Raw genomic sequence first — 20,018 nt, 5'->3', positions numbered from 1 at the left:
CTGAGAGTAAATTTTTAGCGCAGCCACCTGGTCCAGCCAAGACACCTTCCTGAAGCACTGCAGAGTGGAGCAAGACCTAGCCTTTGGTCAAAGTGCTACAGGCAGTGGTCCCACCCTAAGGTAGGTCTGCGGATTACTTGATTATCCTCTCATGTGTTGACATCCTGGAAGGTGAGACGAGAAAACCGACAGACTTACCGGTAACAGTGTTTCTATGAACCTTCCAGGACGACAGGCCAACTTCCCGCCCTGTTAGGGGAGAGAATGTATACAATAGGTGGTAAGTGCCTAAGTGTTTGAAGAACTTTTGTGAATCGGTTGGGAGAGTAACTTTACAACAACTGATGTGGATTAAGTTGCAACACAAGGGACATCAAGATGACCTGGGTCTCTGGAGTTTGAAACACTGAGGTGGCAAAAGAAAAAACAAAAACAAAAAAACAACTGGGGGTAAGGTGGGGCTTTTTAAACAGCTGTGAACTGATTGTTTTTCCTGTAGGGAGGAGTTTATCCTCATGTGTTGCTGCCCTGGAAGGTTAGTAGAAACACTGTAGAAAGCCGATGGTTAGACTGACCGTTAACAAATGTTGTAAATGGAATTGCAGTTCAGTGAGTAAAATAAGTATTTTATCCCCTACCAACCAACATTAATTCCTGGCTACAGTATGTGTTCATGTGGTACACTGATTAGTCCTGTCAATTTAAGAAGGTTTGAATGACAACTCACTTTGTGTTTATAAAAGACACCTGTCCACAGAATCATTCTTCCATTTAAACCTCAACATCATTGGCAAGGATAAAAAGCTGTCAAAGGATGTCAGGGCAAGATTGTAGACTTGCACAAGGTTGGAATAGGCTACAAGACCATCAGCAAAAGCTTGGTGAGAAGGAGACAACTTGAAGAGTTTTTTTTCACAAAAAAAAGAAATGCAAAAAAAATCATTTACCCTTGGTTTGGAGCTCCATGCAAGTTTTTGCCTCGTGGGGTAAGGATGATCGTGAGAAAAGTGAGGCATCAGCCCAGAACTACACGGGAGGAGCTTGTAAATGATCTCAAGGCAGTTGGGACTAGAGGTCGACCGATATGGGTTTTTCTCTGGCCGATGCCGATATTTAGAAATCATGGCGGCCGATAGCCGATATATGATGCCGATTTTTTTTTTGGGCCGATATGTTAGGCCGATTTTTATTTTATTTATTTATTTTTTTCCTTTTTTATTATATTATTTTTTTTTAATCCCCCTTGATCTAACACACCTTTCCCACTGGGGCGTTTTTCAGGCGCTTTTGGGCTAAAAATAGCGCCTGTAAAGTGCCTGCAAAATGGCTCCCCTGCAGTCTGTGTGAAAGACAGAGTGCTTTCACACTGAGGCGATGCGCTGGCAGGATCTTAAAAAAAAAAAGTCCTGCAAGCAGCACATTTGGAGTGGTGTATACCGCTCCTCCCCCACTCCTGCCCATTGATATGAATGGGCACCACTGCCGAAGCGCATGCAATGCGATTTGGCAGCAGTGCTTCATGGGCGCATTTAACCTCTTCCTTGGCCGCTAGCTGGGTTAGATGTGCCCCACTAGCAGCCAAATAGCACCGCTAAAATGATGGTAAAGAGCCGCTAAAACTTGCGTTTTACCATCAACGCCTGCCCGCTCCAGTGTGAAAGCAGCCTTCATAAGTGATACAGAAAATTTCTTACATTTAAACATTAAACAAAACAAAACCTCCAATCAGTTTACTTGTATGTATGATTTAGATAAAAAAAAAAAAACCTATATATTAAATAAAAACAGGTAGTCAAAACTTTTGTACAAAAAAAAAAAAGTGGGCTAACTTTACTGTTTTTTATTTTATTTTTATTTTTTAAATAGTGTATTTTTTTCCCAAAAAAATGCATTTGAAAGACCTCTGTGCAAATGCCGTGTGGCATAAAATATTGCAACAACCGCTATTTTATTCCCTAGGATCTCTGCTAAAAAAATATATATAATTTTTGGGGGGTCTAGGTGATTTTCTGGCAGAAAATACAGGATTTTTACTTGTAAGCAACAAGTGTCAGAAAAGATTTAGTCTTTAAATGGTTAAACTGAGAACTTCTACACACAGAGATAACTTCATTCATTCAAGTGTAAACATTGTATCATTTTGTTCTTTTCTTGGCAGCCTGCCCAGAGAGGAGGAAGACGTTTCTATGGCAACTTACACTGACTTCTATACAGAAGTCATTTCAAAGTCCCGCTGCAGTTCTAAATCGGCTTTTTATCAGCACAATCGGCTGATGCCGATTATTTAAAAAACGGCAAATATATCGGTCGACCTCTAGTTGGGACCACGGTCACCAAACAAACCATTGGTAACACAATACACCCCCATAGATTGAAATCTTGTAGCGCACGCAAGGTCTCCCTTATGGCACATATATAGGCCTGTCTGAAGTATGCCAATCTAAATAATTCAGAGAAGGATTGGGAATTTTTTTTAGCTCTTTGGCATTAACTCGACTTGCTATGTTTGAAGGAAGAAAAATGCAGACTGACCCTAAGAACCCCATCCCTACAGTCAAGCACAGAGGTGAAAACCTCATGCTTTGGGGCTGTTTCTCTGCTAAAGGTACAGGGCCGACATTACCACATTGTGGGGCCAATGGATGGGGCCATGTATTGTAAAATCTTGAATGAGAACTTTCTTCCCTTAGCCAGAACACTGAATGGATGGGTCTTCCAGCATGACAATGACCCAAAACATACTGCCAAGGAAACACAAGCGTGGCTCAAGAAGAAGCACATTAAGGTCATGGCGTGGACTAGCCAGTCTCCAGACCTTAACCCTATAGAACATTTTATGGAGGCAGCTGAAATTTCGAGTTGCCAAGCGACAGCCAGGAAACCTTAAGGATTTAGAGAAGATTTGTAAAGCCTGGACCAAAATCCCTCCTGAGATGTGTGCAAAACTGGTAGCCAACTACAAGAAATGTCTTGCCTGTCTGCTTGCTAAAAAGTTTCTCCAAGTACCAAGTCATGTTTTGCTTGGGGATCACATATTTTTTATTTACTCGCTGAATTACTACTCCATTTATAACATTTGTATCGTAGTGTGTGTGTGTGTGTGTGTGTGTGTGTGTGTTTTGTTTTTTGTTTTTTTTGTCTCTATTATTTAAATGCCTCTATGATGAAAATGATAAACACTTCATTTCTTTGCAAGTGGGAAAACTTACAAAATCTGCAGGGGTTCAAATAATTTCCCCACTGTGTATTTGACAGTCCAATAAAAGCTTACTTGAATATTCTCCTTTCATGTTGAGTGCTCGCTGTCTGCTGGCCATCTCTTTTCACATTTTCCTGGATTACCTGCATGCAGTTTCTCCACTGCAGTTTACTTTCATTTTTTAAGGACTACATATCCTATGGTACCTTCCTGCCTGCAAGCAGCTCTTCCTGTACTGACCCTGCCTCCTAAAACTCCTCCACTCAGCATGTCTGCAGTTGAGAAGGTAGGCTCTGTGTATTCTGTGACGTAGTAGTGCCTATCATTGTGAATGTGTCACAGAATTCTGGGAAAGAATGTGGGGATCTTCAGAAAGTAAGTTTACAAACTTCTAGATCATTCAGATTATTAGGAGTAGAATAAAGATTGAAATACAATTAGAAAAATGGAAATGAATGAGTTTACGTTTTTGACCATAGATGCACTTTTACCGCTGGTGGCTACTGTAATCTATCACACCATCATTGTGTTTTTGCCTTTTATAATCCCAGAGATGTTAGGTTTCCCTAAAGATGTGGTGCTATTTTGGGCTAGCTTCGTATAGAATGTATTCTACTTATGGCTGCCTAAGAATGTTGGTCTAGTGATGAACGTGGAATAGGGAACAAATGCAAATTTTAATAGGATGCTGCTGGATCGTTGTGAAACCTAAAACCCTATAATGCACCCAGTTTCCAGTGACTTCTGAGTCCAGATAGGTGAGGTTTACTTCAAATTCCACTGACCTTTGCTACTCTCATCCTTTCTACAGGTGTCCTGGAAGAAGCCGAGTTCTACAATATCACGTCATTAATTAAGCTTATAAAGGACAGAATAAGAGAGCGGGACAGTAAAACCTCACAGGTGAGGCTTTGTGACATATTGGTTAATGGGGGATGGATTTGGTTCAGGAAGACACAAAAGGGGTTGATATACTAAAACTACAGTGCAAAATCTGGTGCAGCTGTGCATTATAGCCAATTGGCTTCTAACTTCAGCTTGTTCAATTTAAGATCTGACAAATCCTAGAAGCTGATTGGTTTCTATGCAGAGCTGCACCAGAGTTTGTACTCTTCAGCTTTAGTAAGTCAACCCCATAGAGTGCCATGTGTGTTTACACTTTCCACTGTTATATTCATGTTATTTAGAGAGCCTGACAACTGTACCAGATACCTGTGATAAATGTAGACTATTAGTTTTTCTTTCTCTTTAAACTATATTGTACTCTGTACCCTTGTCTGTTACTTTGGGCTTAGGTTTAGCCTGTGATAAGCATATTGCACTGTCCTTTTTAGATCTAGTCTTGATTTAAAGTGGTTCTAAAGTCAGATTTTTTTCTTTTAAATTCTCTGCATTTAAAATAAAAATAAAAAAAATAAAATAAAAGCCCCACTGCCTGTCCTACCCTCCCTCATTCCTAAATGTACCTGACTCCTGTCACCACTTCAGTGCTGTCTTGGCTGTAGCACCACTCCCCTCAATTCCTGCTTTTACAGGAGACACGAAGGAGAGTGAGAGCCATAGGTTCCTGCTGCTGTCTGTCAGATTTCTATTAGGAGGGAGCGGTCAAGGATTATGAGCGGCTATGGATGCACAGCTCGGGAGTGCACATTCACAGGGGTCTCCTTGGCACCAGATTTTGCTAAGGAGGCACCTGGAGGAGCAGACAACGCTGGCAGGAAACTTCGAGAAGCAATAAGGGAACTTTTTGTGCACTATTTCTGCACGGAACAGGTAAATAGAACGGCCTTTAAGTGTAGGGTCAATTGAGGCTATGGGTCAGACTGAACTAGTCATGCTTCTATTTTCAGCTTTGTAAAAAGGGTTGAAATTGAAGCGCCACACCACTGCTAAGAGGTCCACTTACAACTATACTCCATTGAAGGTCAGGGGTACAACTCAAAAGGTAACCAGCACGTTTTGGGGGTGTAAGTGCTCCCTTCATCAGAGCTTGACTGGCAACAAAGTGAACAAACCAGAAGCAGCCTGGCTGCCAAATAAGCTGCTAACTAAGCTTGTGATTTTAATTTACGCCGGGGAAAAAATACCATTGTAGATCCAGTCTAGTTTGTTCACTTTGTTGCCAGTCAAGCCCTGATGAAGGGGGCACTTGGACCCCAGAAACACGTTGGCTACCTTTTTTGAATTGTACGCCTGACCTTTAATGGAATAAAGTAGTTTCTGGACCTCTTAGCAGTGGTGTGGCACTTCAATTTCAACCCTTTTTACATCGCGCTACAAGCCAAGGAGATTGGTGATCCTCTGGGGTATAGAAGCTGCCTGTCCAGGAACCAGATTGTTTACACCAATGCCTTAAGATAAAAATACCTGTAAAATAATCCTAGGGTGCTATCTTTCCTCCTCTATTTTCAGGCATGACATTGACCAGCCAACATGTCAAAACAGTGTTGTGGTTCTTTTTGTTTTTTTCAGTTTAATAAGTGTTTGTAGTTTTTAACTAGGTATTGGTGTAGTTGTATATTCCCTGTGCAAAACCCAAAACCTAGAAAAAAGTGTGTATGCAGATTATGTATTCCATGAATAAACTAGCTGTTAGCACAAAGGTGGTGTTTTCATTTTTATTTTTTTTATGCAAAATTTAAAATTATAAACTCAACAGAGTAGTGCTAAATACTAATAAAAGTGTAAGATGATATTCATAGTAACAGTACACCAATACGCATAATATACTGACAGCCCCAATTCTAAAAAAGTTGGGACGCTGTGTAAAATCTACATTAACCACTTCACCCCCTGGAAGGATTCACCCCCTTCCCGACCAGAGCACTTTTTGTGATTCGGCACTGCGTCGCTTTAACTGACAATTGTGCGGTCGTGTGACGTTCTACCCAAGCAGAATTGACGTCCTTTTTCCCCCCACAAAATTTCTTTTGGTGGTATTTGATCACCTCTGCGTTTTTAATCTTTTGCGATTTATTAACAGCGACAATTTTGAAGAGAGCATTCTTTTTTACTTTTTGCTATAATGAATATCCCCCAAAAATATATAAAAAATTTTTTTCCTCAGTTTAGGCCGATATGTATTCTTCTACATATTTTTGGTAAAAAAAATCGCAATAAGCTTATATTGATTGGTTTGTGCAAAAGTTATAGCTAGGGGTGCGCCGATTGGGTTTTTGGTGCTGAAACTGATACCTTAAATTAAAAATACACAATGCAGAAAACCTAATCCTATACCGAAACTGACCGATACCGAAATTTTTTATTTTTTTTTTATATTGAACAAAAAATTATTTGATATATAAAATGATGTTATATTCGTTATATTCATTCATATTCAACTTAACCACTTGACCACTGGGCACTTAAACCCCCTTCCTAACCAGACCAATTTTCAGCTTACGGCGCTCTCACACTTTGACAATTACTCAGTCGTGCAACACTGTACCTATATGAAATTTTTGTCCTTTTTTTCACACAAATAGAGCTTTCTTTTGGTGGTATTTAATCACCACTGGGTTTTTTATTTTTTTTGCGCTATAAATACAAAAAAGTGAAATTCTGTAAAAAAATAAATAAAAATGTCTTTGTTTCTGTAAAAATGTATGGCAGAGTGTTGGCAGAGTGTTGGCAGAGTGTTGGCAGAGTGTTGGCAGAGTGTTGGCAGAGTGTTGGCAGAGTGTTGGCAGAGTGTTGGCAGAGTGTTGGCAGAGTGTTGGCAGAGTGTTGGCAGAGCACACCCAGCCCACAGCGCTGCTGCAATCTCTCCCCCTCTCCCTTCACACTATACCGATCGGTACAGATAGGAGAGGGAGGAACCGGCATCATTATATGGGTCCTTTCACACGGGGCGGATCAGTTCTGATCCGCCCCGTGGATGTCCGTTTGCTCAGCGGGGATCACTCCGCCGATCCCCGCTGAGCAGGGAGATGACAGGTCTGTCTCCGCACACTGTGCAGGGACGGACCTGTCACAGCGCCGCTCTCCCCTATGGGAGATCGGATGACGACGGACCGCAGTGCCCGTCGTCATCCGATCCGATCCGCAGACGGATGGAAAAATAGCTTTTTCCTCCGTCACACTTTTTCGGATCGGAGCGGGTCGGATGTCAGCGGACATGTCACCGCTGACATCCGACGCTCCATAGAGCTCTATGGAGCACCCGTTCAGGTCCGCCTGAAAAACTGACAGGCGGGCCTGAACGGGACGTTAGTGTGAAAGGGGCCTATGACTCCGGTTTGTTTAAAAGTGATTGCTCCCTCACTTGACTTTTTTTTTTTTTTTTTTTTATTATTCATTTTCAACTTGAAAGAACTAGTAATTCAGTTCTCTCTCCCTAAGGTGTCAGTGGCTGCATGTGCAATAAAAGTGTATGTATGTAGCTGCAGGTTGCATACATAGTTATACAGTAGACAGCACTGTGTTTCGGCCCCCGGGTATGAGCTGAGACTTCCCCGACCACAGACTAGTCTACAGCAGCGGTGCTCAGCCAATCACAGCAAGCAATGTAGACTAGTCTGTGTTTCTGGAAGTCTCCGCCCATACCCGGAAAACACAGTGCGGTATAGTGTAGGGATGGGAAAAAAAAGGATTTAAATCTTGACTCAAGTTGAGAGGTCATATTGATTCAAAATTTCAGCAAATCGATTTTTTTCTTTTTTTTTCTTTTTATCTTTTTCACCAGGACCAGCGCTGACACCGAACCGAGGTGCTGCAGGCAGGAGTGTTTAGGCGAGGCCGCGGCTTCAACCTAGTCCAGGAGGCCGGATGCTGCGGACTAGGCCGAAGCCGTGGCCTCGCCTAAAAACTCCTGCCCGCTGCTCCTCAGGACCGCTGTGCGGTGTCCATCAAAAAAAAAAAAAAACGATTCCAAACGAGTTTTTATTTTAAAAATCGCTGATTTTTTTTTTTTCTTTTTTTTAGAAAATCGCCCAGCTCTAGTATAGTGTATAGTACTAGAATATATAGACAGCCACAGATACAGAACATACAGTTTTGCATTTGCACATGCGGCAGGCTGACAGCTTACAGAGAGATATAGTTTGGCACAACAGCAACAAACTATGTATGTACAGTTGACAGTTCAAAATCTGGAGTTCTCTCTTAAATTAAAGTGCAAAAAACTGTAGAAGAACTATAATGAACAACCAACAAACTAGACAATTGGAACATACTAGGTAGTCAGTCATACTATGTTGTATGTTCCAATTGTCCAATAGCGCAGTCCAATACCAATTCATTTACTATGTTCAACATGGTAAATGAGTTGATCTATGCTATGGATTTATAAATCTATTTCAGTAAAAGTGGCAGATTTCGCTTTAAGAAAAGTTGTTCAGCTTTCTCACAGAGACGGTTTCTCTTCTCATCAAGAATATGGGATGCTAGACTGTATAGTCTCTCACGCTCTGTACTGGTTCTTGTGGTAGATGAATATGTGCGCACAATCTGTGCAAGCAAAGGAAAACGTTTGTTGATGTGCCAGTACTCAAGGGGATTGTCGCTTCTGGCGATAGGCTGTTCAGCTAAATAAATGTCTAGCTGTTGGGCAGCTACACTTGTGGCACTGCTATGGACCGGGGTGCATTCATGTAATTCATCTTTAAACATATCATATATGGAGGGAGCGTGTTCCTCTTCACTTGTATGCAACCGTTTCTTCTCATTTTCCTCTGTGCTACATCTCAAAACCCCTTCACCAGATGCTTCCACCACCTCCATTTGTGCCTGTATCATTTCCCATGCACGCTGATTTTTCTCCACATTAAAATAATGTTATTTAACGCAAGGATCTAGAACTGTTGCAATGCAGTACAGAGGGTTGGACTCAGTGTCTTCAAACCAGTTGGTAAAGGCCTCCAGTAGAGTGGTTTTGCCCATTTTTACGCCATGGTCTATCTCTTTTTCTAGCAGATGCTTCAGTGCAGCAATCAAGGGAATAACTTCAGAAATGGAAGCATTAGTTGAACTTATTTCTTTTGTTAACTGTTCAAAGGGAGATAGAAGAGACAAACTATTTTCAACTAACATCCACTGATGTGCACTCAGTGTTTCCGGCAGCTTGTAATCTGCAATGTATGCAGCTAAAACGCTTTTGTTCAAAAAGACTTTGCAGCATATAGTAGGTGCTGTTCCAACAAGTGGCTACATCTTGCTGCAGTCGTTTCGGTGGCATTCCAAACTGCATCTGTAAAGTTTGTAATCTGGAATAAGCAACAGTAGAATGCTTAACATGACCCACAATTTTTCTTTTTAATAAGATATCGGATATAGTGCACTGAATCCTTCATTCGCAGTCAATTGCAGCATGTGTGCCATACACGGTACACGGTATGCTTTTAAGGTCATTGTCCCCCATTGCCTTTGCCTTGTTCCACGCATTAACTCGGATAATCAAATGCACTTTAGACTTCTCAATGTGCCAAGTGTCAAGCATGATTTTTAAAGCGTCAGATATTGCTGCTGCAGTATGTGATTCAATAAACTCGCGTGTGTTAAGTAGGATGTTTTGCAATTTACATTTGTCATCTATCCACTGCACTGTCAGACTAAGCATGCTCGTTGGACTGACGTCTGAATTCCAAATGTGAAACTGATTGCTAACAAACTCATGGATATGTTTTCTAACACTGACAAACAATTCAGGTAGATGGGTATATGCAAAGTATCGCCTGCTTGGTAGTGAGTAACGTGGCTCAATATGTTGCATGAGCCTACGGAATCCAACGTCCTCCAACAGAAAATGGCTGGTCGTCTAATGCAATAAATTCCATAATTTTTTATGTAATTTTTTTTTTTTAACCTTTTCAAAGACACTGGCCACAGATGGTAGGCTCGAGGCACTTTTTAGAAGTGCCACTGTTTTCTTGTAATCTGAATGCTGAACTGGATGACGTGTTTTCAGGTGGTGCATCAAACCTATTGTTGAAAAATGCCTTGGCACTGTACCCCCTCTTGAAATTTTTGCTGAGCAAAGATTACAGATTTCAAATTTGAGGTCTCTATCAGAAACTTATTTCCACACTGCAGACGTGGTCGGGGGGGGGAGACTAAATCTATTTTTTTTTTTTTTTTTTTTTTTTTAATGGTGCTGCTCTTGCCATGCAATGTAGTCATGCCTGCACTGCAGTACATCTAACTTGTACCAAAAAGAAAAGATAATTGAACTGATTAAATTTGATTTGAAATGGAATGGATTGCTTGCAAATTGCAATTGCTTGCCATTTTATTTTTTGAGCTATTCTGTAGTATACTATAATATAAACGTCATGCTTTGTCAGCGTAGTATTAGGTTATACAGTTATACTACACTGACATTACAGTAATTTTTTAAACATGGCAGTATGCAATAAATATATATATATTTATTAAATATATCTAACTATACTACACTGACAAAGTGACAAATTCAATGACAACAAGCACATACATTTTATAGTATACTACAGAATAGCTGAAAAAAAAAATAGCATGCCATTCCATGTCAAATCTTTAAGTAAAATGATATAAAGTCAGATGTACTGCAGTGCAGACTGACATTTTAAATACTAGTATTGCTTGGCAAGAGAGCTGGCTTGTTTAACAAAGACCAAGTAGTAATACATGTTGTTTGACTGCTATAGTCAGATCATCGTTTCAGTACTATAATAAAATAAATACTATACTAGTTTGTTTCTGTCCGTTTAAGGCAAAAGCGGCAATGCTCACCGGTGAATAGTAGTAATGGTAGCCATCCAGGAGGGACAGTGCCCACACTTGTACTTGAGTATGCTATGTGCAACCCTCTATGAAGCCGTCTCTCGGGTCCTGGCAGAGTCTCTCGGGTCCCGGCGTTTCTCGGTCAGCAAGAATTTCTAACTGTGGTGAGGAGGGGCTACAACACACATGACAGCAATCACTGCTCTCTATGACCGAGCAGTGATCTGTCATGACACTAGGCAGAACGCAGAAATGCTTTGTTTACAAAAGCATCTCCCTCTTCTACCTCTCCGAAACATGATCGCGGACATAGAGTCCACGGGACCTACGGTCACAGAGAATGCAGCGCCGCTTCTTAAAGGGGACGTACCTGTACAGCCTTTTGCCCACCAGTGCCATTCTGCCGACGTATACGGCGTGCGCTGGTCAGGAAGTGGTCGAAACAGAATGCAATGATTTGTAAACCATTTTAAATCCATATTTTATTCACAATGGAAAACCTATCAAATGTTTAAACTGAGAGAATTTTAAGAAAAAAATAAGGTAATTTTGAAATTGATGGTAGCAACGCATCTCAAAGTTGAGACAGGGCAACAAATGTGTCATCACGCATAGAGGCCTCCGGGTGGAGACTTGCATCAATTCATACTGCAGCTACTGTATCTATGATCTTTTGGTACCAAGAATTATGTGTTTACTGTTCTGTCTCCACTGGAAGAGAAATATTGTATCTACATGTTGATAACTGCACAGTGTTGTGTTTGGCACGGGAGAATACACATTTTTGGTCTCAACTTGATTGTTCTTAAGGCCACCTAAGTTTGTAGTGTGTTGCACAGGCAGCACCTGGATTGTACCATTTACATTTGTGCAAGGTAGAAGCTGCCAATTACAGGCCAGTAAGTTTATCAATTGTAGTCGAGTTAATAGAATCACTCCTGAAAAGGATTATTGATCACCTAAAAATACACAGCTTGCTGGACCTAAAGCAGCATGGCTTTACTAAGGGCAGATCATGTCGGACTAACCTGATTGCATTTTCTGACTAGATTACCAATGTTTTGGTCCAGGGTGGTGCTGTGGTCATATCTTGATTTTCAGTAAAGTCATTTGATACAGTTCCACATAATCTAATATAAAAGTTGTACAAGAGAAGAAATTGAAAGGCCTGGCTTTCACCCATGCCCTCAAGACCTTCTCAAACTTTTTAGGGCATTTGCGGCTTGTATATCTTAATACATAGAGGGGTAGGACTGCGTCAATTGTCAATCTCCACTGCGAAACCGTAGGAGAGTCAAATTCCCTCACTTTAGGTGGATTTCCCCTCAATTCCGGTTTTGGCTTGGACAGGAAGTGAAGGAAAACTCTACTGTATGGGGACACAGATGGCAAAGCAAATGGACACATTATGGCCCTCCTTTACGCCATTCAAAATGGGGGATGGGGGGGGGGGGGATTGGTGGAGAGTTGTCTTACAAAATCAGAGGAAATCCCCATGTCAATAGAACAGCAAGTGAGGGGCAATAGGAAGGTTTAAAAATGTCTCCTCTAATGTAAACCTACTTCCGATCAAGGTTTTTTTTTTTAAGTGATTGTAAAGTCTTGTTAAAAAGCCTTTACAACCCCTTTAAGGCTACATTCACACCGGTGATATAAGGCCAGTGCAAATTGTAGCTTGCAGTGAGAGTTGTAGCATCCAGTAGCAATCGCCTCAGGTAATCGCTAGCTATGCAGAGAACCATGAATACCTGCAGCCTTAGGAAACCTGTAATTTTAGTGAACGTGACCAGCGGCCGCACCTAGCCACTGAGGGCCGCAACAGGAATCGTATTCCTACTGCAACAATTTACACCGACCTTGATAGCTGGCCCTGTAGCCTTAAAGAATCAGAAATAGTGACACGTTTTATTTAAATAGAGGCTGCTAAACCACTGGCTATACTGATTACTGGCAATGTCAGCATGAATATTCAAAGTGAAAGACATTTCTGTAATGTCTGTCTACGCTTTAGAAAAATTTCACATTTTTTTGCTGGAATTCTGTACCCCGGTAATATATTTGTTTTTTGCCCTGATTTTTTGAGTATCTTGAAAAGCACGCTATATTCTGCTTTGACTCTTGGCATAAACAGTTTGTTCTGTGCTTGCTGGCATTTCGGTAAACTGAGAGAATGAAAATGTACAAAATGTTCCATAAAAGGAAGTCCTCTGCAGCAGATCCAGGACAACATTAACAAAATGCCCGCAGTATATATTTTATCTGTACCAGAACAGACAAAACATTAATTGAGCTGAGATTATTTTGGTCACCCAGATAATGAATCTCGTATCGCTGTGGCAGTTAAACGAAGCATCATCTGTCCTGATACGCATACCAACCCAAGAAGGAGATTCATTTTTACTTTATGGGATCAGTGAAAGGGTTTGTTTTAATGGACTAAGTGGTGCAAGTAAAGTATTTTTTTTTTTTTTTTGTCTGGAGACAGTTTTACCATCTTAAAGTTGATGTAAACACGCCTATCGTTTTCGGCCAAGAAAGATGCCATCTTGGCCTCTGATCTACAACAGCCATGATGCTGCACATGTGATCAGCTACGACACCAGCCATTGGATGGTTTGGCTGAGAGCACAAGAAAGCAATGGGAGAGTTACATTCTGGGCATGTGCCGGAAAGGTAACGTTCTTTTTTTAAACTGTTAAATGGATGGGTTTGCTTCCACTTTAAAGATACTCTCATCTACTTACCCTGCCACATGACTTGACACTACCCAGGGGTACTCTCTTGGTCACCTTGGATATAGAGGCTCTGTCAGTGGTGGCTGGTGGTAAAAATGTAGGGGGAGAGCAAAATATAACTGTCACACCCCCCCCCCCCCCCCCCAGTTGTGTATGGGCTGCTGGAAAAGGGGATTGGACGGAGTATGGTCAGCTTTAGGACAATACCAAAAAATTTATTTCATAGAGGTATAAGGAGGGGTAGCCAGGATATACACAACCAGCAGGGGTGGATGGATGGCGAGATTTAACCACTTCAGCCCTGGAAGGATTTACCCCCTTCCTGACCAGAGCACTTTTTACAATTTGGCACTGCGTCCCTTTAACTGCTAATTGCGCGGTCATGCAGTTCATGCAAACGAAAATTGCGTCCTTTTCTTCCCACAAATGGAGCTTTCTTTTGGTATTTTATTGCCTCTGTGATTTTATTTTTTGCGATATAAATGCAAAGACCGAAAATTTTGAATTGCACCCCAAAATACATTTTGCTACTTCTCCTGAGAACGGGGATACCACATGTGTGGGAACTTTTGGGAGCCTAGCCGCGTACGGGCCCCCGAAAACCAAGCACCGCCTTCAGGAATTCTAAGGGCGTAAATTTTTGATTTCACTCCTCACTACCTGCACAGTTTTGAAGGCCATCAAATGCCCAGATGGCACAAAACCCCCTGCCCCAAATTACCCCATCAAGTAGACACCCCAAGCTATTTGCTGAGAGGCATGTTGAGTCCATGGCAGGTCATTTTCCCGCAACTTAGGGCAAAATATAAAAAAAACGTTTATTTTAATAATTTTTTTGCATAAAAATGTCACTAAATGATATATTGCTTAAACATGCCATGGGCATATGTGGAATTACACCCCAAAATACATTCTGCTGCTTCTCCTGAGTACGGGGATAACACATGTGTGGGACTTTTTGGGAGCCTGGAATTTAAGGAAGGATCCAGTCCATCCTGAAGCTCTGTATAGCACATGAGCGTTCAGCAAAGCCAATTGAAATAAACACTTTCTTGTACCAGCGTTTGGTCTTACGGGCAACTTGGTACAGCGCCAACAACTGGTTGTTGAGGTCCACCCCTCCCATGTTAAGGTTATATTCGTGGACACAGAGGGGTTTCTCCACAACACCAGTCGCCATAGTAATTTGGGCCGTCGTGTCTGCATGAAGGGAGGTAAGAACTAAAACATTCTTATTATCCCTCCACTTCATAGCGAGCAAGTTATTACATCTCAAGCAGGCTCTCTTCCCCCAGCCTAAGTCTCACACAATCTTGCCAACGCTTCCTATGTAGTCAGGGCAGTTTGTGGGCTCTACGTGACTGACTATCTTTGCCCTCGTAAACCATAAAACTACATGTATAGCCTGTGGCTGTCAGAGAGCTTATACATCTTTATCCCGTATCTTGCACACTTGCTGGGAAGGTACTGTTTGAATGACAAGCGGCCAGAAAACTTAATCGGGGACAAGTCTGCAAAATGGTTGAAGTGGTTTACGAGGGGCTGAATTTTGTAGAGCCGATCCTATCCGGGGTCTCCACAAGGACGGCAGTTCATTGTTGTTGAAATGTATTAACTGCAAAATCTGCTCGTATCGTGCCCCGGTCATGGAGACAGAGAACACGGGTATATGGTGAATTGGGTCAATGGACCAATTTGACCGCAATTCACTCTTTTTGGTTATGCCCATGAAGAGGGATAGGCCCAGAAAGCTTAAATTTGGAAACTGTAATTTGTTTCCAATCTCTGGTAAGGGAGGACTGGGGAATAGTGGCGATGGATTGACCAGTGTGCAAATTGCTTTGTCTCACAATCGGTGAAAAACAGCGCTTTAAAAATCAAGTGACGTAAAATCAACGGTTTCCACCTGAATGCCGAGTTGGCCAGTGAATGGGGGAAGTACGGGTGCTGCAGAAGTGGTGGTTTCCCAATTAGGATTGGCGAATGCAGCAGGAAGGGCACTATGGGCACGACGGACGTGTTTTTCTTCTTGGTGGCAGCGGGACACTACTTGTGCTTGCCAACTCAGCAGCTTGAACTGCACTTATGGGACTCGCCACGTCATCACGTGATACTGCAGTGCTGGTTTTACTACGACCTGGCTGTACAAAGCCGCTGGTGCTTGCCAGTTTACCAGAAGGATGTGCGGCACTAGTACTTCTCTGCTCCATATGCGGGACCTACGGTTCTTGCACCTCAACGACAGAAGATCGGGGTCTGTTACTCTGATGAGCGACCACCACTCCGTCATCAGAGCTATCTGTCATGGAACCGCTGCCATCTACAGGATTGTATTCTGAGCCTGAATCTGACAGATGAGTGACTTCCTCTTCACTATCTTTCATGCTTAGAAACATGTGGGCCTCTTCACTAGTGTACCTTTTTGATTTGCCATTTTGGGCTCTAAATTTAGTGGTACACTAGTGAGACGCACAGGTAAAAAAAAGCTCCTAGGCTGTCTGTGACTGTATCAAAAAACGCTGCCAAAAAAACTGTTAGCGATCACAGGGATCAGGCCTGACTTTGCTAATGCTGCTGCTGCTGTTTGTGTGTTTGTGTAGTGTTTTTAAGTGACAGTTATCGATCAATACTGTACTTGGGTGGGCTGGGCGGAGGGGCAAAATACAGGTGCCATCAGGTATCTGGGCTGATCCCGCTAACACTGCGTTTTTGGGAACCCTAAACTGCTGGGGACGCTAGTATAGACCTGATCAGATTAGATATTGATCCATTCAGATACTATACCACTAAGGTAGGTGTATGCTGTGTGGGTGGGTGTTAGCAGTACTAGCACTAACCTGACTCTGCATGGGGCGACGCAGACCCTAACTTACACTAAAACCTAACTTTTAAATCAATTACCGTATTTTTCGCTCCATAAGATGCACCTGACCATAAGACGCACCTAGGTTTTAGAGGTTGAAAACAAGAAAAATAATTATTCTGAACCAAGTGGTATACTAAAATATTTTCCAGTGCCCATGAATTGCAAAGTGGCCATTGCCAAAGAAAATGCAGAATGACCATTGCCAAAAACGCAACCTTACCTGATGTTATCCCTTCTGCCTAACAGAATACAGAGCAGCCCGAGCGGCCGAATGCTCTTTTTTCTGTCTCGGGAACCAGCCGTAAGATCGCCTGACACCCACGGGGGGTTTGGAAGTCTGTCTCCCACTCTCCTGCCTCTCTTCCGGTGGTGGCGGCAGGGGGCGATGGCTGTCATATATTCACACCATAAGACTCAGGAACATTTTCCCCCATATTTCTGGGGGAAAAAAGTCTTATAGTCCAAAAAATACAGTAAGTAACTTTTTCTTCCTTTAAAAAAAAAAAATTATATATATATTTTTTTTTAGCCCACTGCTTCATATATGTTTTTGGTGTAGGTATATTGTTCTCAGCAAAAAACAAATAGTACATTTAGGTATTTAGCCATTCGTTCCCGTCCCTGACATCTGCCCAACTTTGCTTGAATTGCATGTGGACACTCCAGGGATATATTACAGATGCTCCCTCTTGTGGAGATCAATGAGATTGCGACATTGTCAGAAACCATGAATCAGACTGAGACAGAAGTACAATTAAATCACACTTGTTTATTAATAAAGATAAAAAGGGAAATAGAAAAAGCGTAGTCAAACATAGCCAGAGTCCAGTAACCAGATCAGGTAGTCAGCCAGGCCAGAAGTCAGGGATCCAAGTAGAGCAACAGCAAGCAGGATAAGGAGCCAGAAGGGATGTCAGCAAGCCAGTCTTTAAACAAACTGCAGGAGATGGTTTCTAGTGATGTGACCAAGGCGAAGGCAGAGGTGAAGTGAGCTGGAAGGCTTTAGGTAGATCAGACGAGCATCATCAGGAACAGCTGGTAACCGGAGAGAGAAGAGAGCTGGCAATTAGCTGACAGTTGAGCAGCCAGCCCAGAGAAGGAAGGGCTAAGCCAGCCCTGACAGACATATATTTGTGCCTGAACTGTCTGCTATACGCAGTGTCTACTTCCTGGTGTGCAGCATGACAGCCCTGTCAGCTGTTGATACAATTCTGGGTTCACCCGGAAGTGATGTGATTTACGTCGATGCTGCACACCTGGAGACACTTAAGGTTTGCGATTTAAAAGCTCAGTGGGCTTTTGTGCATAGATGGGACCACACTGCCTCTGACGCAGCAGGCGGTGACCAGTGAAACCAGTTAGGATCTCTTGTTTCCTTGTCCCTATGACTGGAGGATATGAATACTTTCCTATGCTTGATGGGCCTCATAGGAAATCGGCAATGGTACTGGCACTGAAGATTTGTTTTTCCATCACCACCTGATAAGTATCCATTTACTCTTTCTACTTTGGACTATATACTTCCCATAGACCAGGACTGTCAACCTGCATGCACACTCTGGATATCAAATTATAATTTGCAACAGTGAGAGGGAGGACAGGACATTGTTTTGCATTTTTTGGAGTTTCATGCCACATACTGACTGTACCATTCCATATACCTCCTCTAGACCACAGTTGATCTTTCAATCCAGCTTGTTCATTTTTTGCAGTCTTCTGGATCAGCTAATCTGGGAACATGACATGCTGAAGATGCAGGGCCAGCCTTTAAAGAGGAAGTAAACACTGATGAGTTTACTTCCTCTTTCATTCCCTGCAAAGGTAAAGCATAATGGACTACTATGCATCGCATAGTAGCCCATTATGTGTCACTTACCTGACACAGGAGCCAGCGAAGTCACCGCTGTCCCCTGTAGTCCGGCGCATTCATCTTCTCGGTGAGTCTCGCCGCTCCGCCGCTGTCATTCGGCGAAGCTGCGATGACATCACTCCCGCCCATGCGCACGTGAGCTGCCACGCGCGGCATATCGCCGTTGATGGGTGCCGTACTCAGTGCGCCTGCGCCCTGCTGTCTATGGCGCATGGGCCGTAGACAGCGGTGCCTGTCTTTCGCCAAATATCTCCTAAACCGTGTAGGTTTAGGAGATATTTCTTGGACCTACAGGTAAGCCTTAATCTAGGCTTACCTGTAGGTCAAAGTGTGTTGTAAGGGTTTACAACTACTTTAATGTTACCATAGGGCAATGGGCTATGATTGGGGTGCGCTACAAACTCCTGGTGTACTGTGAGTCAGTCACAGAGCTCTCTTCAGGCCCAGAGCTGCAGTACACCTGCTGCTTGTACCCTGTCCCTGAAGACTCCTTAGTGACTATGCCCACCAGAGGGGCGAGTACTGTTTTGGATATGGCATGTTCTCTGGTTTCTGCTCTGGCACTCTGCAGCTTGACTTTTTTTTTTTGCCGACAGCATGTCACAAGGTCTTGCCCCTTTTTGTAGCTTGATGTGCGCTTATTGTGCTATTGTCTCTGTCTAATACCCTGTGCTCCAGCTGAAATGCTCCATGTGTCACAGGGCCTGGGCGGGAAACGGGTGCTATACCACTTGTGAATTTTTGAAATCTGGCTCTTTGTGTTGCCTTTACTGTAAATGCTCTTCACCTCCTCTACTTCATGCTCACATGATCTTTTTCCCAACTTGCACCACCGCTACTCTTCTCTGTAGAGACCAAGTCATGGGCTCCCTGCTGCCTTAAACTGATGAGCTTCAGACAGCCATGTTGACCTTCCCTGCCCTGCAGCTGGTTGTGGGGCAGTTTGCAGTGTCCCTGCCAAAGTGTCTGATGCAGTAAACCTGGACAGCTGTTTCCCACTGGCTCCTTAAAGTCTTCCTGAGCTACACCATGTCTGACTTCCTGCTCTGTTTATGTAGGGAGAAGTACAACCTTGTTTAGCCTAAATTTGCTTCCGTGATGGATAACTCTGAAAGTGGAGGACGCAAGCATGCTTATTTTTGTTTTCCTTTGGAGCCTCTGATTTGCCAGCAGCCGTCTGTGTGCTTGAGGAAGTGGAGTGCACCCTATCCTTTTTGGACGAGCTTGCGCCTGCGGAGCCTCAGTCTGCTGACATTATGCCTAGGCTTAAGGATACACATCATACCTGTAGCCACCAACAATAGAAGTCCATGTCTATGCCTAAATAAAGTCTGCAAATACTGTATATAGAATAGCCATCGACCTCCCCTGTATTAACTTACTATCTTGACAGGATAAGGCACTTGGCAAAACACTGTCCAGAATGTGTGTACAGTATACAACTTTCTAGAGCTTGGAGCAGCCAAGCTTGGTGGTTTTGCACGCTTGGAAGCCTTTCAGAACAGGTGCGTTGTATTCATACTGACATGTGACAGATCATGTGGCACTTTGATTACATAAGGTCCACCTGTGTGCAATCAAATTACAGTATGCCACTTATAATGTAATTGTCTTGACTGCATCTTATTTGGTATTTTCATAGCAAATGGT

General features: G+C 42.7%; 1 protein-coding gene across 6 annotated transcripts in view; it reads left to right on the top strand.

Annotated features, from left to right (window-relative positions):
• The window catches only part of LOC143924687 (BTB/POZ domain-containing protein KCTD5), a 156,050-nt gene that overhangs the window by 54,007 nt on the left and 82,025 nt on the right, over nt 1-20,018 (top strand). For all 6 annotated transcript variants that reach the window (XR_013261908.1, XR_013261910.1, XR_013261909.1 and 3 more), the window contains exon 3: nt 4,011-4,102. Coding sequence is in view for 3 of the 6 variants with exons in the window: in XM_077449097.1 (XP_077305223.1) it covers nt 4,011-4,102 (92 nt within the window). In the remaining 3 variants the exon portion in view is untranslated. The remainder of the gene's footprint in view (nt 1-4,010; nt 4,103-20,018) is intronic.

The sequence above is a fragment of the Lithobates pipiens genome, unplaced genomic scaffold (assembly GCF_037356315.1).
Source record: "Lithobates pipiens isolate NorthernLeopardFrog02 unplaced genomic scaffold, aLitPip1_a1.2 Scaffold_22, whole genome shotgun sequence".
Lineage (NCBI taxonomy): Eukaryota > Metazoa > Chordata > Amphibia > Anura > Ranidae > Lithobates > Lithobates pipiens.
The sequence above is the reverse complement of the archived record's forward strand: the minus strand, read 5'-3'. Positions and strand labels throughout refer to the sequence as shown.